The sequence below is a fragment of the Syngnathus typhle genome, linkage group LG18, assembly GCF_033458585.1.
Source record: "Syngnathus typhle isolate RoL2023-S1 ecotype Sweden linkage group LG18, RoL_Styp_1.0, whole genome shotgun sequence".
In the NCBI taxonomy this organism is placed as follows: Eukaryota; Metazoa; Chordata; class Actinopteri; order Syngnathiformes; family Syngnathidae; genus Syngnathus; species Syngnathus typhle.
In genome coordinates this window covers 7,653,041-7,676,813 of record NC_083755.1, presented here as the reverse complement: position 1 = coordinate 7,676,813, position 23,773 = coordinate 7,653,041, and the positions used below count along the sequence as shown (strand labels likewise).

The window sequence follows — 23,773 nt, the reverse complement described above, 5'->3', positions numbered from 1 at the left end:
TATTTGATGAAAATAATAATATATAATACTAATACTAATAATAATTACAAGAAAATCTATACAGAAATTACCACTATAAATCATTATATAAATTATATATTTATATATGTATTATTATATATTATTATTTTCATTAAATATTGCTATATTGCAATTATTCATATAATTTAATTAATATAATATATCAATGTAATTAAAATATGGTATACATTAATATGATTACCACTGTAAATCATTATATAAATTATATATTTATATATGTATATGTATTATTATATATTATTATTCTCATTAAATATTACTATATTGCAATTATTCACATAATTTAATTAATATAATATATTAATGTAATTAAAATATGGTATAAAGTAATATGATATATTAATTTAATTAATATATCAAATGGGCTTTTGACTATCGTCAATAAAGCGGTTTATGTAATGACGCTACCCTACCACAAGATGGCAGTGCCCCCATTCACTTGTATGTAACCCAGCGTAAAATGACCATGTCAATTTCTCTTTTTCATCCTTGACCAGACGACCTCGATGTACAATACACTACCAAAAGTAAACAATACAAAAAGTAAAAACAAGAAGGCACATACAATGAATAAATAAGAGCAGTGAATAACTAAATAAATGAATAAATAAGCGCAACATGGTCGAAATGGAGCAATTGTGCATACAGCGGACAGTCAGTATATAGCGCAAAATAATAATAATAAGATTTAGCTCCTGCAGAACGTGAAAGAAGCTAAAACTTTTCACGCAGCTGCACTTAACGAGAGTCACTTGGAAAACATGTTAGAACGCCGGCCCGAGGACTAGAGTTTGACACCTGTGACTTTTAACCATGATATTTCCCTAATAAAGTGGCCTGTTATTAGGTACACTTGAAAATGGCGCTGTACCTAATGGAGTGTCCGTGTGATTCCCTCGTTAAGTGCAGGTGCGTGAAAAGTTTTAGCTCCTGCAGAACGTGAAAGTAGCTAAAACTTTTCACGCAGGTGTGTTTAACGAGCACCCAAGAAGGCACTTTCTGATTGGCTGGTTGATCTGTGACATCATTCGGACACTCTATTAGGTACACCACCATTCCCATTCATTCATTCTTTATTTTTATTTATTTATTCATTTATTTAATGATTTATTTATTCTTTCATTCCTTTATTTATTTTTACACTGTCTCCAAATGTAATGGATGAGTGGGTAAGACATTTACATCACTGTTTTGAACACACTTGTATGTGATGTAAATTTCTAATGACTCAGAAGTCACAATGATTTCCTGGTGATGTTCATGTGCGGCTCATTTTGTGTAGCAGTAAAACAATCTGTCTTCTAGTTCTCCTTTAGTGCTTTTAGTCATCATTTAGCAAGTACAGCATGTTTGGTTGAATCAAATGGCACCAGACTTATAGCTTAAAAAACAAGGACAATGGTTGAAATGAACAAGAATCACAATATACAATTTGACATCATTCATAATAAAACAAAAACTAGCATAACACTTAGATCCAACTTATTTTACAAATTTGCAGATTTGAAATATTCGAAGTACAAAATAATTTTAGACTCCTCAGTGTTCTGATGTCGCCTGAGAAATGTTGGCAGCATTTGTCCTGTTGACGTCTCATTAGACGTCAGAATCATCTTTGAACGAACGCTCGTTCTCCTGCAATTAGAAAATATGAGCACAGGCCATGATTATTAGAGTTGATTAAAGAAACAACAAACTTCTATTACATACTAACCGTGTAGATTGGATTTTTGAACGACACAAATCCGTCACGCTGGACAGGCTCAAAGCTCTGACAAGAAATCAAACTAAATTAGAAATCTGCACACAGGGTTGCGAAATAAAACCATTCAGGTGTTTTTTTTCCCCACAGGCTTTGTTTTATTGACAAACGTTTTGATGGTTACCTGGGCACTCGAGGCAGCGGGCGGAGAAGGCACGTCGGCGATTTCGGTCTCAGAGCTATACACCGGGTTTTCAAAGGAGTCCTGCGACATCCACACAGAGAAACAATTCAATCGCACAACACAAATCCAGAAAGTCAAAAGACCTGGACCAATATGGAGAACCAAATCTGAGTTTGTATGCACGAGGAGGAGTGAGGATCCTCGTTGGTCACGCTTGTTCCGGTGGGCTCATCACCACCCTAACCCTAACTAACCTCCATGTACAACAGATTAGTGCACGCAGCAGAACACGTATTGACCTGGATCGTTCCATTGGGAGTGAGCGGAGTGGTGGGCGCGCTTCTAGCGCCACCTTGCGGTCCATTCACATAGGCGGGATTGTCATAACTCTTCCGCTCCGACTCCTCCAGGGGCATACACGGAACCTGACATAGGGATGGAGGTTTGAACGTGGCATGAAAAGGCAAATGCCAACTGTATAATAAGCCATTTGTCGTTAAAGCACCAAAGAGTGTTTCTTTCGGACTTACCGCCTCTGAATTCTGCCTCGGTTCAGGGTCTTCTAAATTTGACGCATTTGGAGGTGGACTTTTTCTGAATGACAGTAACGTACATTTTATTGTAAAATTGTAATACTAGAATACAAAAATATGTATACAATGGAGGCACCAAGACATCTAAGAACTCACCTAAAGAAAGCAATGTTGGGCACTGAAGGCATGGAGGGCATGGCTGGCATGGAAGGAAGGTTGAGTCGGAGTCTCTCCACTATGTTGGACTTCTTCCTAGCAGCGTAAACCAGCACAACCAGCAGAACCAAGATGATGACCGTCACGCCGATGGCGATGCCGACTGCGGCGAGGAGAACACGCGGTGAGCGCAACTTAGCAGCTAGCGTGCAAGTGCTGTTCTATTTGTTTCAACGTACTTGATGAGGCCACAGCGGTAAAGATGCTCGTCTGGCAATATTGGCCCTTCCAGTCTGGAGGACACCTGAGACAGAGGAGACAAAAACCGTGTTCGGACGCATCAGCCAATGCGCCAGTGATTGGGTTTGGAATCGTAACGTGATGCCACTGACTTGCAGAGAGCCATGTTGTCGTTAAAGTAGCAAGTACCGCCGTTCTGGCACTGGCACGGCGGCGGCATAGTGGGCGGAGGCTCAAAGCCTGAAAAATGCCAGACGTTCACTCAATTGCCCAGCAACAAATCAAAGGGCACGATGAAAAGTGACTACCAACCGGCATTGCACTGCGTGTCACTTCCAGGGACGAGTTGGGTGCCTTGGGGACAGGCGCACGTGTAGCCACCTGGGCGTAGCAGACACAGGTGGCTGCACGTTCCCTTACACGGATTTTTCACTGCAAGGGATGAAGAAGGTCACGTTAAAGGTTCACAAAAGGCGTCCATGCGGTTCTGGGTGCCTTACTGCCAATGGAGTTGTATCGCTGCTCCTGGTAAATAGAAATGTGGCTCAGCCAGGGCCCCACCGTCAGGACCTTGGTTTTGGTCCCGCTGCCAAACTTGTCTTGCTGGAACACTTCGCCTTTCTCCTGCGTGCTCCAGTAAACGTGGTCCTCGAACACGTTCACGCTCAACGGGTTTCTCACGTCTATGGGCAAAATTTCAAATTCCATGGGTGGCTTATTGGGTGAAATCTTATTTTATGTTTTTTTCCGCACCGTTCTTACCAATAAAGACAGCCGTTCTGCGGTCCTCTCCTGACGGCAAAACCGACTCGATGCGGTTCTCCTTGGAGTCGGACCAGTAGATTCTGTCATTGTTGGTGAAGTCGACAGACAGACCAGTGGGCCAGCCCATGTTTTGGTCCACCAGGACCTTCCGCTCTTGACCGTCCAGCCAGGAACATTCAATCTTGGCTGCTTCCCCGCGGTCGGACCAGTACAACATCCTGCACAAACAGATCTCATTTAGAATTCATTCTTGCTTTTTATCTTTTTTCACACTTCTGCCACCTCGGAGCTTACCCCAATCGTGGGTTGACCGCGACGGCAGACGGGTGGCCCAAATCCGCGTTGACTAGGTGCTTCCTATAGCGACCATCCAACATGGCCACCTCTAACCTCCCAAGCTTGGAGTCAGCCCAGTACAAATTCCTACAAAAAGAAAATAAATCATGTGTGTTCCTAAATGTAAGTGGACTGCAATTGTGCAGAAAGACAACACAACTCACCTGCCCACCCAGTCTACAGCGATACCATCCGGTCTGGTGATGTACTTAATACCGAGGTCAACGGCGGCGCCCACATTGTTGCTTCCATCATCCACCGATGGTATGTAAGCTCTCTTGATGGCGCCCGGTGCCGAGTCCTTGCTGGCCACGGTGAAGTACACCATACCTGATGGCCCGCATCGACAAGGTGACGTCCAAAAGTGCTTTTGCTCCTCCTTCCCTCTCAACTCACTGAATCCGGTGTTGTTGTGGTCCCAGTCGTAGTCCAGCGCCACGATGCGCTCGGCCTCCTGAATGAAGTCATGGTAGCCTTCCGTCTGCAGGTTGAACTTCCGGATGCGGATGCTTTCGGGTAGAAGCAGCATGGGAGCGGTGCCTAGTGAACAAAAGTAGGGCAAATGTCTGGCGTTTCCTCGCCGTGGGCTAACATGGCCTGCCCTGGGGACTTTGCTCACCCTCGGCCTCGCACATGTCGCCGTTGCCCACTTTTCGGTGGCCGGGGGCGCATTCGCAGTCGTAGCCGCCCTTGGTGTTCTTGCAAAGCTGAGGGCAGGTGCCGAAGACCTCGCACTCGTTGACGTCTGCCAGAGTGAGTTTTTTTGTAAGGACGAGGTTTTACCAAGATACATCATCATGCAGTTTGCGCGTACCCAAGCAAGTATAAGTGTTGTCCGGGTCCACAGTGTATCCGGCGCTGCAAGAGCAGATGAATCCCGTGCCGTTCAAATTGGTACATAGCTGCTGGCAGCGCTTCTCCTCACAGTTGCGGTCGTGGCCAAAATCTACATCCAATAGACTACTTGAGACATTTTGGCGCAGCTTAACAATAGCAGGATCGGCTTCGAAGGGGTGGGCAGAGCAAGGGGAACCATTCTTGTGCTACTTACTGCAGCCCAACTCGTCGGTGCGGTCGCCGCAGTTGTCGTTGTGGTCGCACACGTAAGGCAGCGGCACGCAGTGGCCATTGGTGCATTTAAACTGGTCTAGCGTGCAGGGGGCCAACGTGGGCGGACGGCCTGACAAAATGACATCTCGCAATATTCGAATCAATCTGCAAACAGTGGACCGTGAACATTATCGTGACAAGTGAGTCGTACAAAGCTCCTGCTTCTCGTCACTGCCGTCTCCGCAGTCGTCCTTCTGGTTGCACAGCAGGCCGGAATAGACGCAGTAGCCGTTGGCGCAACGGAATCGAGACGGCATCTCGCAGGTGATGTTCACTGTTTGAAATAGCGTGTGCGCTGTACGTGATATTGCTCCGCTGAGACCGTTTACTGACGGCGAATCTCACGGCATAAAGCCAGCTGCTCGTCAGATCGGTCCCCGCAGTCGTCGGTGCCGTCGCAAACCCAGGCCGTATTCACGCACAGATGGTTGGCGCACTCAAATTGGCCGGGAGGGCACCATCGGCCTCCGGGGTAACGAGTGGCTAAGATTGTGTGGCAGATGACGCCGTTGAAAAGATGAGTCGGTTTGAAGCGTGCCGTGACTTTTGCGGCGTCCACTTACGACAGCCGGTCTCATCCGATAGATCCTGACAGTCGGGGCGGCCGTCACACTGCAGCACGGCGGGGACGCAATGACCCGAGTCGCACTGGAACGTGCCCGGCCGACACGTCTGCAACTCTGGAAAAAGGGGAAGGCGTTATGAGCAAAAATATTGGGACAGCGGGAGATGTTCTCCACGTGCGGTTGTTTTGCAGAGATGCGTCTCACCGCAATCTCGTTCGTCCGAGTTATCGCCGCAATCGTTGTCGTGGTCACACACCCACTTCCCGGGGATGCACTGGTGGTTGTCGCATCGGAACTCACTCTCTGAGCAGGGCCTCGGCTCTAGAAAGAGCAATCGGCAGCGTTGGGGCTTTGAAACCCAACGCGAGGGCCGTTTGTGCAAAGATCACGTACGACAGTTCCTCTCGTCCGAGCCGTCGTCGCAGTCATTGTTGCCGTCGCACTTCCAGCGAATGGGGACGCAGCGATGGTTGTCGCAGCGGAAGTCACCCAGGGGGTCACAGGTCACTTCCTCTGTTCAAAAAAAAAAAAAGCATCACAGCAAAGGATATTTGTACCCACGACCGAGTTGCGGTACCGACCGCAGCCTTGCTCGTCGCTGTTATCGATGCAGTCGTTGGTGCCGTCGCATCGGGCCCACTGAGGAACGCAGCGGTAGTTTGTTTTGCAGGAGAACTCGGTTTCGTCACACTTGTAATCAGGGCCCACTGGGAGGGGGAGATCAGAAGTGTCGCAAAGGGAGGAAAAGCACCGAGCCTTGTCCGCCGGACTCACTGCAGGTCTCGTAAGGTTCGTCGGATCCGTCGCCGCAGTCGTCCTGCGCGTCGCACACGTAGCTCGACGGCAGACATTTGCCGTTGGCGCATTGGAACTGTCCCGGTTGGCAGGTCCGCTGCGCGCACGTCTCGGCGTCCTCGTCGCTGCCGTCCGAGCAGTCCTTCACCCCGTCGCAGTGCCACGACGCGGGGATGCACATCTTGTTCTTGCACTGGAACTGGTTTTGCTCGCACCGATGGTCGCCTAGAGCCACAAAATGATGTTTGCCTCCCGATCGCAAAATCCACAATGGCTCAAGTTCATATTCTCGGACATACTACAGAGAGCGGCGTCCTCGTCGGAACCGTCGGGACAATCTGGGTGTGCGTCGCAAAGGAAACCGGGATACGTGCAGTTCCCATCGCGACACTGGAAGCGGCCGATGGGGCAATAACGAGGCGGGCAGGTTTGGGGTTCATCGGAGCCGTCGCCGCAGTCCGACTGGCCGTCACATTTCCACCATATTGGGATACATCTGCCGTTGAAAGATGGACAGCGGGATGAATGAAGATCCATTGAGTTGTGTCGATATTCCAAAGCCAGCTAGGACACAAACCTCTCGTTGTCGCCGCAGCGGAACTGTGTGCTGGAGCAGTCGGCAACGCATTGGATCTTGAAGCCCAGAGAGATTCCGATGTAGTGATCGGGACACTCGCAGGTGGCTCTCTGCCCACCAGGTGCGATCAAACACAGATGACTGCAGGTCAGGGTGTGGGACAAGCACGGGTTTTCACCTGCGGAAGAACGGCATTCAAAGCTGCGCCTTTGTGACATTTTAAGGACGGCGAAAGAAGGCAAACAATCCCACTTGGTGGTTGCCTGTACGGGTGGACCACATGAAGGTCATACGGCCGGTGCGTGTTGTTGCCCATGACCACGCGCCCTTGACCGGTGTACTTGTGAGCCTTTTCCACCGAGTGTGTGTTCCAGTCCGTCCAGTACAGCGAGTCCTCAAAGAGGGACACGGCAAAGACGTGGGGGAGTGTGCCGGCGAGGGCTCGGTGTCGATTCTTGCCATCCATGTCTGCGAAGCTGCGAAGGAGTCGAGTGAGAGCCAGAGTGACGTACGCTCGGGAGATGGCGGGCTTACTCGAGAAAGTTAAGGTGGGCGTCGGCAAAGAAAATCTTATTGGTGGTGTAGTCGATGGTCAGAGCGTTGGGCCACTCCAGCTTGGTCGTTATGATGGCGGTGACGTTGCTTCCGTCCATGCCTGCTCGGCCGATGTAAGGAGTGTCTGCCCAGTCGGTCCAGTACAGCCACCTGTATAATACGTATTTATAATATATCATAATGACTTGACCAACGAACGGCAGATGAAGCCGGTCCCAGTACCCGTATTTAGGGTTAACAGCCACAGCCCGCGGTCGGCTAACGACGTAAGTGCGGTTCCCATCGGTGAAGTGGCCGGAGATCAGCTTCTTCATGTAGCGACCGTCCAGCTCCATCACGTGAACCGAGCCGTAGTAAGCGTCCGCCCGGTACAGCTTCCTGTACAACAAATGAATCCGTTCGAATTGGTTTTACCTTCAGTTCTTCTACTTTTCATTTCTCCTGTTTCCTCACCTGCCCACCCAGTCGAGCGCCAGGCCCTCTGTTCCCAGGATGCCGTTATCCACCACCACCTCCCTGCCACTCCCATCAAAACGCATGCGCTCAATCCTCCCGACCCCTGCATCGAACCAATAAAGGCTTTTCTCCGAATAGTCGAAATCCAACGCCACCGCGTTGGAGAGCCCCTGCAGCACCACGCTCAGCTGGGAGCCGTCCGTGGTCAGGTTGCGGATGTAGTAGCGATTGGTGTACAGCAGGTAAGGCTGGATGCCGCTGTTCTGGCGGCAGCCGCGCCCGTCGGGCTCCCGGAGGTATCCCGGCGCGCATTTGCAGTGATAGGAGCCGGCGGTGTTGTCGCAGATCTGGCTGCAGACGGACGGAGTGTCCAGACACTCGTCCAGGTCCTCGCAGGCTTTGCCGTCGGCCATCAGACGGTAGCCGGGATTGCAGGAGCAGAAGTAACCGGTAGGCGTGTCAGTGCACTGCTGGGCGCACTGGTGGACGGCGGAGTTGAGGCACTCGTTGATTCCTACGTGAAGAAAACTGGCAATCAAACTCTTTTGTTTTTCGTCACATCATCACTGAGAGCGGCTTTCCCACCGCAGCCTTTTTCATCACTGTTGTCCGGGCAGTCCTTGACCCCATTGCACACGTTCTTTGCGTCGATGCACTGGCCCGACTTGCACATGTACTGATGAGGCGCGCACGTGGGTTGCGGCGTCACGCACAGGCTGGCCGCTTCGTCCGAGCCGTCCAGGCAGTCGTTCTCGCCGTCGCAGACGTAAGAGGCGTAGATGCAGGCGCCGTTGCCGCAGGTGAACTGGGAAGCGGCGCACGTGTCGTAGGTGCAGCCCAGCTCGTCGCTGCCGTCCCCGCAGTCGTTCACGCGGTCGCAGCTGAGGAGGGTGAGTAAAAAGTGACCGAAGTGCTCTTCGGTCACCTCAACGGATCTTTTACATGGTGCTCTACTGACTGGTAGGGAAGGAGAATGCAAAGGCCGTTGGCGCAGGCAAACTCATTCATGTGGCAGGTCCGATTTGGGCAGTTTTGGAGCTCATCGGCCGCGTTTGCGCAATCTTTAGCACCGTCGCACACGAAGTTCAAGGAAATGCAGCGCGGGTGACCCGGCAGCCAAGTCGGGCAGGTGAACTGGTGAGAGCTGCACGTACGCTGGCCTGTAGGAAACAAAAATCGATGACATTAAAACCCCTTCCCCATATTGAATTGAGGTTCCACTGGATTTCTTTTTGTTATCATAATAGGCTGAAACATCTGACCACACTGCAGCTCAGGAGCCTCGTCGCTGTTGTCCCAGCAGTCATTGTTGCCGTCACACACCATCAACTGAGGAACGCAGTTTCCGTTGGTACAAGTGAACTGGCTGGCGCTGCAAGTGAGCACCTGATGCTCTGTAAAAGAACACAACACTTGGAAAATGTCTTTCCTATGCCGCCGAAACATTTACGATGACGCTGAAATGAACTTGCCGCAGGAAGGAGGTTCATCAGTGCCATCGTTGCAGTCCTTGTAGGTATCACACACCCACTCTTGGGGGATACACTTGCCAGCGTCGCACTGGAACTTATTCGGGGGGCAGGTGCGGCCCGCTGTTGCAACCCAAATTGAACTTGAGGGCTCAGCAACAAAGTGACTGAAACGAGGCCTGGCGAATCAACGCGCTTACCGCAGAAGAGAGGATTCTCATCGCTGTTGTCGCCGCAGTTGTTGTAACCGTCACAGCGATTGTCGGGGTAGATGCAGATGTTGGTGTTGTCGCATTTGACCTTGCCTGACGGACACTGCCGGTCAGCTGAAGAGGGACAACAGGGGGGGGGGGATTCCAATTCGATGTTTTATTTTCTGCTCTAAGCTCATGGCGTCACCGCAGTGAAAAGAATGGACTCACGGCAGTTGATTTCATCCGAGGTGGCGTTGTCTTTGCAGTCGTTGTAGCCGTCGCAAACGAAGTCGGCGGCGATGCAGCGGCCGTTGTTGCAGGTGAACTCCGAGTCGGGGTTGCAAGTGGGGAAAGGGCAGCCCCGTTCGTCGCTATTGTCGCCGCAGTCGTCCGTGTAGTCGCAAGAGTAGCTGAGCGGTACGCAGCGGCCGTTGTCGCAGGTGAACTCATGACTCGAGCAGGTGTGGAAGGCTGCGCGGTGGACAAGAGCAAATGAACTTTTGCGTTCTGTCGGAGGATTGCCGAAAGCAGTCGGCCCTCACCGCACACCCTCTCCAGCTCATCCGAGTGGTCGCCGCAGTCGTTGAAGCCGTCACATTTCCAGCTGGCCCTGATGCACTTGGCGTTGAGGCAGGTGAACTGCTCGGGCTGGCAGCGCGTGCCGTTGTCTCGGATGCAGTCCTTGCCGTTATTGGCCAGGTACCACTTCCCTTCGTGAGGACACTGGCACTCTGGTCCCGCTGGGCCTGTAGAGGAAAAAATTATTTTATTCATCTTGTATGTATTGTGTACATTCATTGTGTAGAAAAGAGCGTTACAAATGATGGCAAATTAACATCGGGCTGCTTACCAGGTACACACACGTGACTACAGCCACCGTTGAACTGCAGGCAGGAGCTGGAGCAGCTCTCCTGCTTGGACCCGGAATAGACATGAATGTCATTTGGCCGGTATTGAAGGTCCTGGGCCAGGACTGCCACGCCAGAACCGTCGTCTTTCCCCGCCCTGAAGACGCCCCGCTCCGTCCAGTCGGTCCAGAAGATGTCCTGCTTGAAGACGGTCAAGGCAAAGGGGTACTGGACCCCCAGCATGATCAGTTGCCTGTTTGCGCCCGTCAGAGTGGACCGCTCAATTTTATCTCTATGGAGGGCGAGAGACCAAAACAAAAGGTTTTTGAGAAAATATTCAACTTGGTCTTGGGTCGAGGATTTTAGCGGACGTACTGCGAGGCATCAGCCCAGTACAAGAGCCTTTCCTCAAAGTCGATAGCCAGGCCATTGGGTGTTGACAAGCCGCTGTTGATGATGGCGGTTCGGAAGTTCCCGCCCAGCGTGGCTCTTTCGATCTTGGCGGGGATGGCCCAGTCGGTCCAGTACAAGTACCTGCACGGGCCAGAGAGCGCCGTCATTTCCAATGTCGTCATCATCGTAATGTCGAAAGACGGGAGATTTTACCCGTAGCAAGGGTCGACTATGATGCCCCTAGGTCGGTTTGCGTGGGCGATGACGGTGCGGTTGGCGCCGTCCAAGCCAATCGACTGCACGTTCTTTAGATAGAAGTCGGTGTAGTAGAGGCGTTTGTTGACCCAGTCGTACGCCAAGCCTTCGGGGTCGTCCAAATCTGACAGGAAATTCACACCGTTTCAACGTTGTGTTATCAACTCAGATTAGCGTTCACGCTCAACTCACTTGACGCGATGACGGTGGGCGGGCTACTGGGGGACGTGGTGGTGACGTAGCCAATCTTGCTCCTGCCGTAGCCGTTGAACTGGGTGAAGAAAACCCGTCTCTCCTTGTAGTCAAAATCCAAACCCATTAAGTTGTAGCCCAGGTTAAAGGTGGGGAAAGGACTGCTGTGGTCCTGGGGGTCCAGCCTCATACTGTTGAGCGTGTAGTCCGTGGTGAAAACCAGAAAGTCATCTTGTTTGTAACCGCACGTTATTCCGTTGCTGAGGAGCGAGCCGTGGGCACAGCCGCAATTGGGCCGGTCCTGGTCGGGGATGGCGAAGCAGAATTGCTGGCAGCGGCCGTTATCCTCGTGGCACGGGTTGAAGCCCACCTGGTGGGCCGCTAAAGGCTGCACGTGAGGGTCGAAGATGGCCACGTCCGTCGCGCCCTCGAGGTTGTATCGTATTACCTGATGACATCACAGGTCTTTGTTAGAAGTGATTTTTCCCCAAATGAAAATGGTAAAAAATTGCCTTGGGAAAATAAAATATTAGATCCTATATTTGTGTTGATCCCTTACCTCTGATTGGTTATGATTTCCCGGCAGTTTACTGGCTTGCAAGAGCTTGCCAAGATTTCTGTCCACCCACAGCATGACGTTACCAAGTATAGCGACTCCTGTAGGAGCCGGGTAGCGACTGCCGTATCGGATAATCTGCCTCTGCGAGCCGTCGGGAGCCATACGAGAGATCATGTCCAGAACGTCGTCCGTCCAGTAAAGGAAGTCGTTGGTGTAGTCGACGGTGAGGCCGCGAGGGGACAGCAGACTCTCCGAAGCCAGCACGGTGCGGTTGGTGCCGTCCAGCAGCGCGCGCTCAATTTTAGGCATCTGGCCGCCGTCGGTCCAGAAAAGGTAGCGCTCCTTGGGGTTGACGGCCAGGTCGCGGGGCCTGTCGTGGATGGACTTGAAGAGGATCAGGCGGTAGGATTTGTTGATGGCCTGCACTTCCAGGAAGGTCTCCGCGTCAAAGGCGTTGGTGAAGTACAAATTGTCTGAGGGAGGGAAACTGGGTTTAGAGAAATGATATGTGATATATGATTTGCAGATAATAGTCGGATTTCATACTAGCAACCCAGTCGATAGCGAGACCCTGGATGCCTCCTCTTCCAATGCCGCTGGAGACCACCTTTTGGTAGTATGATCCGTCAGTTTTGCTCCTGTAGATGCCCTTGGCAGAGGAGCTGCTGTTGTCAATCCAGTAGACGTAACCTGACTCAATGTGGAGGCCTAAATTCTCCTTGTAAGACGCTGCAAAATAAAAGTTTAGCAATTTACAATCTTTGGCAGAAAAATATGTTGAGTTGCACCCAAGTCTACCTACATCCACCGATGGGCACCATGGCCTCAGAATGATCCGAGCTGTTAATGTGGAAGCCGCGGATGTATCGGGGCGTGGAGACGACGGCGAAGGAGTCGAATGCTTCGCAGCGGGAGCCGTCCGGAGTCGGGTGGAAGCCTACGGTGCAGGCGCAGCTCCGTTTTCCGTCGGGTTTGGGCAGACAGAGGTGAGGACAGTCTCCGTTGTTGGAGCTGCAAGCGTTTGCCGTCCCTGCTGAGACTAAAGTAAACAGGGGGCCAATTGGCTGGGGCTAAAAACGACCTCCTGTGCAATGTCAACTTTTAATCCACATACCGTCTCTGGCGTGCACTTTGATAGCGGTCAGTTTGGACAAGCCGCTTCTCATCACCACCATATTGCCGCCCGTCTCTTTGTCCACCCTCTCGATGACCTCAAAGTCACGGTCCGTGTAATACAGATGGCTCTCGTGGATAGTCAACCCCCACGGGTGAGACAGGTCGGTGACCACTCTCGTTCGACTCGCCCCGTCCATGGTGCCGCTCTCGATCTGAAGAAAAGCGCGCACGTTAGCGCAAGCACGCACAGTCTTTGTATCTTATTACAAACGGACGTACCAGTCCTGAGCCCGACACACCCCAGTAAAGTTTCCTAGTGGAAATATCGGCAGCGATGTAGCCGACGTTTTCCAAATTGCCCTCGAAGAGGACTTTGAGGTTGCTCCCATCCATGTCAGCGCTGCTCACCTTAGGAGGAACCCCGTTTGACGATCCTTGGTCGGTCCAGAATAATTTCCTGCAAAGGTGATCATTTGGCTCGATCGTTGCGACCGCATTTGATTCGGATAGAAGCGACGCTCTACCCTCTTGCTGGATCTAAGGCGATTCCAAGAGGTTGTCCGACGCCTTCTGGTTTCCCGGTGGAGGTGATGAGAGTTTTCCTGTAGTGCTGCTTTCCATCAACTCGGATTACCTGAATGAAGCATTTAGAATATATATGCATGTAGACTGTCTGCCTTGAGCACGTCTTGGTTCTTCGTACCTCGATGGACTTAGCAGTGGGGTTGCTGTAATACATTATTCGGCTGATCCAATCAAAAGCCAGACCAGACGGCCTACCCAGGAGAGCGGCTGGGGCAAACTGAGATCTGTTGGTGCCGTTGGTGTGCACTCGCCATATGGAACCCTGGCAAAAAGGTAAGGACACATGAATGTCACAAAGCAGAATGAATACCCAAGTTCAGCATGCCCACTCACTGATGACGCCACCCAGTAAATAAACTGCTCCCGGTCATCAAAGTCAATGTCGCCGCTCGGACCGATGCCCGACACCGGCGGTATCGCATTTTCCGAGGGGTCGGCCGGGTCCAGCGGGATCCCGAAAATCACGGAATCTTTTGCCACCATCAAGAAGGGGGTTTTATCTGAGATGGAGGAAACACGTGGTGTCTTAAAAGTCAAAGTGGTGCTTCTAAGTACTCTTAATAGCTGAAAAAAATATAGAACTTTCCACCTTTATTGCATGTGCGTTTATCTTTATCCAGCGTCCATCCGGACTGGCAGTGGCAAGTGTAATATCTTGGCCTGAAGCCCGACAGCAGGCACAGTTGACTGCACAGATGGTCTTTGCACGGATTGAGGCCTGCAAACAAACCCGCCCGGTGAGCGTCAACTTTGCACGACACGCGGTGAAGCGAGGTTACGATAGGTCACCTGCAGGCTGTTTAATGGGATGGTCCATAACGATGCCCATGGGCTGATAGACGCTGTTGAGCAGCACGCTCACGTTGCCACCGTGGAACTTGTTGGTGCTCATCACTTTGCTGGTGTAGCGCTCCGACCAGAAGACATTGTCCTCGAAGATGGTCATGCCGTGCGGGTGCTGAAGAACCTGCCGGCCCACAAAGGTTTGACCCGATTCCCATCCTGACCACGTGACTTGAAATTAACCTACCATGTCGCTTGCCATAACTTGATAGCGGTTCTTGCCGTCATAGTCACAGTAGTCGATGTATTTAAGGTAAGCGTCGGCAAAGTAAACCCTGCGTGCGGTGTAGTCCAGCGCCAAGCCGTTGGGCCAGTATATCTTTGTACTGACGATAACCTGTCTCATGCCTCCATCCATGTCGGCTCGTTCTATCCTCGGATTCTGACCCCAATCGGACCAGAACATGAAGTTGGTGCTGTGTGGGGTGACCAGAAAATGTTGAATCAATTACTCAAGCAATAAGTCAACTTAATGCTTCCTTACTGGTTGCGAGGGTCTAAAACCAGGCCGCGGGGGCTTGTAATGTTTTGGTTGAGGAGCACTTTACGGAAGCGACCGTCCAGTGTGGACACCTCGATGTTCTCCATGGCCCAGTCGGTCCAGTAAAGGTTTCTGGCTACCCAGTCCACCGCGATGCTCTCTGGCATCATCAGACCGCTGGAGAAAAGCTGGAGCAACATCATCAGCGTTAAGCAATTGAAGTATGTATGAAAACATTGCAAAAGCGAGAAGGAAAGATTTACTTCTTGTCTATCGGTTCCATTCCGGTAGGCACTCCAGATCTTCTTCTGGGTGGCGTCCGCCCAGTACACCCTGGAAGTGACTCGGTCAAAGTCAACGGTCACGATGCTCGAACCGCCCACCACTGGACTGACGGTGGGAGGCTTTGCGTTGATGCTGTAGGCGATGACTTGGTTACGCTTGGCTACCATGAGCACAGCGGACAGAGGGTCTGAAGAAGGAAGAAGAAATGTCATTCATCAGAGGTCGGTCAGTCAGACTCAAGTGGCCAATTTTGGGACTCCTATAGAACACATGCAAGCCTTCCTCTCCCAGACCCAAGCTCACCTACAGCTTTGCAAGTGCGCCCGTCTGGTTCCAGGAGGTAACCAAAAGAGCAGTAACAGCGGAAGCTTCCTCTCTCGTTGTAGCACTGTTGGCTACAAAAGCCCGGAATGAGACACTCGTCGATGTCGTCGCACGTCTTGGAGTCGTTCAGCAGCTGGAAACCCGGCATGCACTTGCACTCGGCTCCGAACGGTCCTTGAAAGCAGATGTGGCTGCAGCCGCCGTTGTTCAGTGCGCAGTCTTCTTCATCTTTACACAAGAGTGACGGCTCCATCAAGCAGCTGAAATCTGAAGAATGATCGGCGAGCAAAACTCACTGCAGATAGGCGACTCGTCGGCTCCGTTCGGGCAATCCTTCTGGCCATCGCAGACTTTATCTTGCAGAATACACACCTGGTCAGTGGGACACATCCACTGACCGGCAGGACACTTGAAAGGCGGCGTGGGACAGTTCTGCTCGTCGCTATTGTCCCGGCAGTCGTTTTCCCCGTCGCACAACCAGTATTTCGGAATGCACATCTTGTTTGGGCACTGGAAGTAGCTGGATAAGCAGGTGACGGGCGGGCAGCCCACGTGTTCGTCCGATCCGTCCTCGCAGTCGGGATGCCCGTCGCACTCCCAGTCATCCGGTAAGCAGAATCCGTCCGTTTGACACTGGAACTCGTTGTCGTGGCACAAGCCTGGGCCACGAGTGGCTGGTGGTGGGGCCACACACATGATGAGACAGTCGCATTCACGGCATTGACAAATGCTCTTAAGTCAGCAACTTACGACAGTTTCGCTCATCAGAATGGTCCCGGCAGTCAAACACGCCATCGCAACGATAACTGCTACTAATGCACTGCTCGCCGTTGGCACAGGGAAACTCATAGGAGGCGCAGGAAAATTCTTTTGTGGGGAGGAAATTGTAAGAAGGGGTTAGCGCCACACGACCTTAACAGATTCCAGCAGCGAGTGGAGTTATTCCTACCGCAGTTTTCCTCATCCGAGCCATCCAAGCAGTCCTGGTCTCCATCGCAGACGTAGCTTTGGAAGATGCAGCGGTGGTCGGGACACAGGAAGTAGGATGGGCCGCAGGTTGTGATGGTGGAATCTGACAAGTAGCACAAGCGGGAAGACATTTCAAAATCGAATGAGGTGTGTGTCACGTAGATCAGGAATCTCAAAACATTATTTAATTGCTGACTCGGCCCAATTCCACTCACTGCAGTTGTGTTCATCGGAACCGTCTCCGCAGTCGTTGTCGCCGTCGCACAGCCACGCCGGAGAGATGCATCTGTTGTTATCGCAGGTAAAGGAGTTGGCGGAACAGGTGTGGGGGACGTTGGTGGGACAGCCGACTTCATCGGAGCCGTCGCCGCAGTCGTCCGTGCCGTCGCAGCGCCACGCGGCCATGATGCAGTGCTTGTTGTTACAGGTGAAGGCAAAGGGCGAGCATGTTGCTCCTGACGGGAAGCAGACACAACTTCAGTATACCAATTATTACTGTATCGCCTGTTCCTGTTAATTCACCGATATGGGTGCAGTTGGCCTCGTCGGACTGATCAACGCAGTCCAAATAGCCGTCGCAGCGGTAGGAGTTGGGCCGACATCGGCCCTCGTCGCACTCGAAAGAGTAGTCCCCGCAGTTGTTGTCCGGCGGGGGGACGCTGTCGTCCTTGACGCAGTCCTGCCGGTTGGCCTGCAGCTTCATGCCGTACGGACAGCCGCACACGCGGCCGGAGGACGGCGTCGGGAAGCAGAAGTGACTGCAGCGTCCGTTCGGTACCGAATTGCAACGGCTACCGATACCTGCGAGGAGAAGAGCGAAAGCCACGTCGGCTCGCGTCTTGCGCTACCATCACATTTTCACAAGACAGCGAACGTACTACTATGGAGATCGGCTGTGTAGGCCTTGATGTTCATGATTTCGTTGAGTCCTTGTCTGATCAGAATGTTTCCTCCTCCATCCCGTTTTCTCAATCTATATATCGCTTTTGTCCTGGTGTCAGCCACATACAGGTAGTCTACAGGGTACAAATAAACGGCTCAACATTTACTCTCCCAAAATGGTCACGTTGCGCCGAAAAAAAACAGACCTAAGTAAACAGTCAAAGAGTAAGGATTTGTGATTTGTCCAATATTGGTGAAGGTCTGTCTGTTGTTGCCTTGAATGTCAACATGGCCAATCTGATCCAAGAGGGCGTCCACCCAGTATAAGACGTTTTGTCTGTTGAAGACACACACCCGAAAATATTGTACAGCAATGTTTCCTAAAGAGGAGAAACGTACTAAGCTTTCAGTGCGCACTTACGCATAGTCGAGCGCCAGTCCATACGGCCATCCGAGTGTTGTATTGACCAACGGTACCGCATCGCTGCCATCGGGGTAGGCCCTCATGATGACGGCCGGGCGATACCAGTCGGACCAAAACAGATAACTACGCACAGACACAAAAGGACATTTGTGTTCATCTGTAGGTTTTGGAAGATTTTCCAAGAACATCAAGTGTTGGATCCAAATGAAACTCACCCAGCACCAGGATGGATTGCAATTCCTTTTGGGCTCCTCACTCCGGTGACGACGTCCCGTCGCGACTTGTCTGTGATTCTGAAGGCCGTCACTGACCTGTAGGAGCTTGAAGTCCAGAACAGAACTTTGGAGGTCCAGTCATAGGCCATGGCGTCAACGGACGAAGCTCTGTAACCTGTCAAAATCTGCTGAACTGAAAAGAGAATAAGAGTATTGTTGTCCAAAAAAAAATGCAAAGAATTATGAATATACTAGCCACTTTATTAGGAGCAGACGCACAGCTAACAAAATCCAATGTATGAAACAAACTAAAATACTACTACATATAAAATTTACATTCTCGGTGTGAGTGTAGATCCATCTCGTGCACTTTTCTATAACGCAGACTTACCAGTCCCATTGAGGGTGGACTTATAAATAATGCCCCGGGACCTGTCGTTGTAGAAAAGCGCCTCCTCGTTCCCATCGAATTCCACAGCAGAGCCGGCAAATGACGAAGCCAGCCCTGCGAGGGGTAGGGTGATGTCCTCCTGGAGGGAAAAGGAGAGCGGGATCCCTCGCACGGCCATGGAGGTGGCCACCAGCAAATAGTTCTTCACCTCTGTTCGGAAAAGTTTGTTGTTGGTAAATGGGTGACTGTGTTTCGAACAATTGCAATTATTAAAAAAAACATTTAAAAAATATCAGGTGATTATCCCCAATCACAAACTCACTGTAGCAAGTCCGAAGGTCGTCCTGCAGGTCGTACCCGAGGCGGCACTTACAGCGGTAGCCCAGACCGTCATTGTCGGTGCGGTGGCTCAAGACGCAAATTTGCTGACAGCCGCCGTTGTGACGGCCACAGGGGTTCATCACTGTGGGAGGAGGATTATTGAGGCCAGGCGGGTTTAAAGGCAGGACCGGCGCTTACCGATGGGCTGCAGCACCGAGTGCGAGACGACAATATGGCCAGGTCGCTTGGCCGTGCGATAGAGGAGCGCCGGGCTGTTGCCGTTGAAGCGGTTGGCTCTCACCACTCCCATCTTGGTCCAATCCGTGAAGAAAACATGGTTCTCAAAGACAGCCATCCCGAAAGGATGCGGAGCCTGGGTTCCACCGTTGAGCACCACTTTCCTGTTCACAACACCACAAGTAAATGACAAGCTGAAGCAATCCCAACGTGACGCTTACCTGTGTAAACCGTGATAGGTGACCGTTTCCACGGTGTCAAAGTGACTGTCGGTCCAGTAGAGCCTCTTTGTGACGATATCGATGGTAATGGCGGTCGGGGTGCCCAGCCGGCTCTTCACCAGCTCCACGCGGTTACTGCCGTCCATGAAAGCCCGTTCCAGCTTCATCTCCTTTTTACTGACGCCCATGTCGGTGAAGAACATGTAACTGCAAAGGCAGATGGAAAATAAACCACACTAAGACTTCAATCCAACAGCAAATACAATGAAATAAAATTCGAACTAAATGTATAAAAACATTTCCATTGTCAACCCACCCCACTGTGGGGTCCAGGACGAGGCCGTGAGGACTCTGCAGGTTTTCAGCAACCAGCGTGACCCGATTCCCTCCGTCAAAGTCGCACATGTCGATGCGCTCCACTGCCGCCTCTAACACGTACAGCTTAAAGTTGATCCAGTCCACGGCGAGATTTTGCACGTTGTGAACCGCCGTGGTCAGAACCTCCTTAATGTTTCCGCCGTTATAGTTGGCAGAATACACCTGGCAATAAAAATAAAAAATATGATGCAAGAATCTTCATTTGAAATTCGGCAGGCGGGGCTCACCTTCTTGTTGTACGTGTCACTCCAGAAGACGGTCCCAGTGTACTGGTGGCACGCCACGCCGACAACCACACTTTTCCCCTGAGCGGGCACCAATGTTCGGACGTTGCGCCCGTGTACGTCGGCCATCATCACATCGCCTCCGTCTGTGAAAATGAGGTGTGGCATTTCACCTGGAAAAAAAAAAGTTGGACACAGACATCTTTTTTTATTAAAGTTGAAGTGAATTTTTTTTATGCATTTGTCATGTGTGTAAAAGACCCTAAAATAATTGTGCGCTGTAAATGCTATGGAATCAAAATATGTGGCATTGAGTACCTGACACATTGGCCTTGCAGATGTGACCCTGTTCCAGGAAGTATCCAGGAGCGCAGCTGCACCGGTGCGCGTTGGGCCGGTTTTCGCATATTTGGTCGCAGATCCCCCAGATTTGACACTCATTGTAGTCTGTAAGAATAAAAGTCCAATCAAATGTCAACTCTCCAGCCATAGATGTACGCAGGAGCTGTAGCGATGCGATTTTTCCACATCGTCTCATCTTACCAACACAGGAGCGACTGTCATTGCCTACAATGAAACCATCAGGGCAGTAGCAAGCGCCTCCTTCTGGCGACACGTGGCATAGATACTCGCAGCTCAAGGTTGAGCAGCGCTCCAGGCCTGCGGGCGACGTCAATAAAAGTCCAGTTTACTGACACATCTTGTTAAATGCCTCTAATCATCTGCAGAGGTGTCATTATAATTCTTTGCTGGTTAAATGATGGCTATCCAGCCCTGCGTTTGAACGCAATTAACCGTTCCGTCCTGGAGAAAGGTTAATGTTATACCAAGCGTTTGCAAAGGCCGCTGTAACATTCAAAGCTGTTATCGTATAATAACCTCAGCAGCTACCGGTTTAGAAATGCTTATGGGGGCATTAACGGACAATGTAGGCAATCTTTGGACCTTCACTTTAGAGCCCTATGAAAGTTAGGGATACGCTACTGTTGACGCGGAAACTTTGTCAAGGGTATGAAACTTCAAATCTTACTGCAGTTCTTCCCGATAGTGGAGTTAGTCTCATCTGTTCCGCCGGGACAATCTGCTTTCTCATCACAAACCTTTCCCACTGGTATGCAAGCCGTGGAGCCCGGGCAGCCCCACTCGCCGGGGTAACAATCACGGGAGTTGCTGTCTGCAAGCAATATCGTTTATTGTCAACGCACACGGACCAAAGCGACAAGAATAAATTGAGCGTTCATTGCTAAGAGTGTCCTTACCACATCCTTTTTCATCACTAAGGTCCCCACAGTCATTGAACTTGTCACACACCCAGTACTGAGGAATACAACGGCCATCGGTACACGTGAACTCATCGCCGCGACAGCTCCGATACACTGCAAAGGAAAACGGGCAGGAAGATGCCATTTGAGGTCTATCGGCGCTCGAGCAACCGGAACACTTCAATGTTGCTCTCGCATGGCTTTACCGCAGCCTTGCTCGTCACTGTTGTCCCCGCAGTCGTCCCAGTGGTCACATAAGAAGTAGTTGGGGATGCAAAGGCCATTGGCACATTGATATTCGTGAGTGGAGCAATGATTGACAGCTGTAAAGCAGACAGGAAGACAGAATTAATCAGCTTTTTTGTTATTCGCGTAAATTGGATTAAGTTGATCGTGACGGAGCTCTGCGTTCTCCCCAGTGGTCTTGTTGGGATCAATATGAAGTTATTTTTATTTTTTTTACTTACTGCAGTTATATTCGTCCGAACCATCTCTGCAGTCTTGGAGTCCATTGCAATGCTGAGAGTTGTTGTAACAAGCCCCATTGGCACAATTCTTCTCAGTGCATTGTGGGTAATCTGCAAAAAAAAAAAAAAAAACTTGATTAAATCTGGATCATATCTACATCAAATGACATTAGACTAAAATATACTTTTGCATTTTTATTTTATTAAATTATGGGCTCTGAAAATGTCATAAAAAATAATACATACTAAATATATTTATACTCACTGCAATTGTTTTCATCAGAATTGTCCACGCAGTCCTTCACATGGTCACATTTGTATTTGCCAGGAATGCACTGGCCCTCCCGGCAGGTAAACTGGTTTGGGCTGCAGGTTCGCCCGCCTGATTACAAGTAGTGGAAATTCAAACTGGAATCATAGAAGAATGTGCTCACACTGTATCCCTTCATACCACATTGTCTTTCTTCGTCCGAGCCGTCCTTGCAGTCCTTCTCGCCATCACAGACAAATTCCAGCGAGATGCATTCACCGCTGGTCACACATTTGAACTGCTGTGAGCTGCATGATGGAGGCGCTGTCAAGGCAAACAACAACAACAAAAAAAAAAAACGCAATGGAATATTGTTACATGCCACTAATAAAATGGATGCATGAAAACTCACGGCAGTTGAGCTCATCGGAATCGTCCGTGCAGTCTTTGGTTCCATCGCACTTCCAGGCGATGTCTATGCAGTGACCATTGGTGCACTGAAACTCTTCGCTTCCACAACTCCCTGCAACAAAACACACAAAACTTCGATTCTTACAAGATAACATTTGCCAGTTTTTCATTTGCCTTGTTTATGGCGCTGCGTTTACAAGTGCGCTTTATGACAGTTTCGCACTCAAAACATGTGATTTGGGGAGTTAATTCTCCTCTGTGAATGATCTTCATGGTCAATCGTCAAACTGAATCAGCAAAATGTAAATGTAATAAGTGTACTTTGGATCTGTTAAGCGCAAAAAACACACAAGTGTAAACAGCGGTCAAGCTTTTATACGACGCGCCTGACAGGGAACAAAATAGCTGCAAGAATTCAAAATTTGCATCAAAGTGCGCACCACACGATGAACTTTGTTTTGGATGTCAACCGGCTGCTTTTTCTTAAAATTAGTTTTATTCTTTGACATGGTTGGTTTAGTTTAAAAACATAGCACTGTGGTTGTTTTAAGAGCGTGAACAAATAAAGTTGAGATGAGTGATATGCACACAGCGCAAACTTGGAATTATTGTGACAGTCATCAACATCATGTCGCAGTTAAAATGTCTTGAAAAACAATGCAAATATTTGTAGTTGTATATAAATCAATATATATTTAGTTGTGATTGAACAAAATGGTTTATGTTTAAACAAAAGCACATTGAGAAGTACAAGAATGACGCAATATAACATTTTGAATGTACCTTTGTCATTAAAACAACACATTTTCACAACTGATAGGTTAAAAATTGGACCGACTCAGGGAGTTGAGTTGATTAAAAAAATAAATAAATAAATAAAAATAAGGGAAAAAATTCTGGGAGGGGGGGGATTCATCGGTCCAATTTCTGACCCAGCAGTTTTAAAACTGTAATTTAAAAATAGCGATCATCTTCTACCTCCAACTGAGTGAATCCCTTGAAAGAGCAGAAGAAGCGACAGAAGCCGAAGACCCAAAAGGTCCATCGCTGATGAATCCTCAGCCTTCCCTTTCTATTAGCGTCACGTGTATCCCAACAAGATGCTGAAAAGGGTCCAGGATGGAGATGTACTGTGAAGCAGCAGCAAAGCAATAATGATCTCTTGGGGGAGTACAACTTTCTTTATGGCTTACCGCTTTTACATAAACTTGATCCAAGATGAACTTTTACCTGTTGGCATATTGTCTACATCAGCAAGAAAAAGAAGCCGCCCACTTTTATGTGAACGGCAACAGCATGTCAAGCGTTAACAAAAAAAAAAGAGCACCCGAATTGATTGAAACTGAAGACAAAACCACAAAAAGAGAACATTTTTGTTGCTGAGGGCAGAATTTTTTCTTACTGATGGCCATATTGAATTAATAACTAAAAATAGAGGATGCAACCATCCAACTATTTTTTTTTTTTTTGCCTTAATTCAATTGACTGTGGTGCACCTTGGCCACCAGGGGGCAGTATAATATCGCGTGTCATAGTTGCCCATAGATGTTATTGGCTATT

General features: G+C 49.9%; 1 protein-coding gene across 1 annotated transcript; it reads right to left on the bottom strand.

Moving 5' to 3' along the window:
- Window positions 1-1,347: 1,347 nt before the first annotated feature.
- lrp2b (low density lipoprotein receptor-related protein 2b) lies at window positions 1,348-23,625 on the bottom strand. Its single transcript, XM_061264959.1, has 79 exons — window positions 23,616-23,625; window positions 22,215-22,325; window positions 22,004-22,126; window positions 21,553-21,663; window positions 21,292-21,408; window positions 21,083-21,199; window positions 20,854-20,997; window positions 20,367-20,483; window positions 20,142-20,270; window positions 19,827-19,996; window positions 19,538-19,761; window positions 19,222-19,428; window positions 18,962-19,164; window positions 18,765-18,905; window positions 18,443-18,652; window positions 18,052-18,244; window positions 17,834-17,959; window positions 17,619-17,749; window positions 17,409-17,546; window positions 17,053-17,331; window positions 16,746-16,985; window positions 16,511-16,633; window positions 16,312-16,428; window positions 15,858-16,235; window positions 15,541-15,789; window positions 15,216-15,424; window positions 14,956-15,140; window positions 14,659-14,887; window positions 14,418-14,595; window positions 14,218-14,346; window positions 13,962-14,128; window positions 13,747-13,890; window positions 13,568-13,677; window positions 13,323-13,500; window positions 13,042-13,255; window positions 12,730-12,966; window positions 12,474-12,656; window positions 11,928-12,400; window positions 11,369-11,816; window positions 11,135-11,300; window positions 10,904-11,062; window positions 10,531-10,820; window positions 10,223-10,426; window positions 9,909-10,151; window positions 9,687-9,812; window positions 9,490-9,609; window positions 9,280-9,411; window positions 8,976-9,177; window positions 8,603-8,898; window positions 8,015-8,531; window positions 7,784-7,939; window positions 7,541-7,711; window positions 7,259-7,482; window positions 7,007-7,184; window positions 6,729-6,925; window positions 6,409-6,654; window positions 6,216-6,341; window positions 6,028-6,147; window positions 5,839-5,955; window positions 5,632-5,748; window positions 5,414-5,551; window positions 5,220-5,342; window positions 5,010-5,138; window positions 4,773-4,904; window positions 4,578-4,703; window positions 4,355-4,498; window positions 4,123-4,288; window positions 3,917-4,045; window positions 3,620-3,840; window positions 3,358-3,540; window positions 3,170-3,289; window positions 3,010-3,097; window positions 2,857-2,921; window positions 2,618-2,780; window positions 2,459-2,522; window positions 2,228-2,353; window positions 1,929-2,009; window positions 1,757-1,813; window positions 1,348-1,677 (listed from the first exon to the last, which is right to left on the bottom strand). The coding sequence occupies exons 1-79, from the start codon at window positions 23,623-23,625 to the stop codon at window positions 1,639-1,641; spliced, it is 13,593 nt and encodes a 4,530-aa protein (XP_061120943.1). The 3' UTR covers window positions 1,348-1,638.
- Window positions 23,626-23,773: the final 148 nt, after the last annotated feature.

Excerpts from the sequence above, each read along its gene's own strand:
- lrp2b (XM_061264959.1), bottom strand. Across the intron at positions 13,256-13,322 it reads GTGTGTCGGGCTCAGGACTG|ATCGAGAGCGGCACCATGGA; the intron begins GTACGTCCGTTT and ends GCTTTTCTTCAG. Across the intron at positions 7,712-7,783 it reads GCTGTTAACCCTAAATACGG|GTGGCTGTACTGGACCGACT; the intron begins GTACTGGGACCG and ends CGTATTATACAG.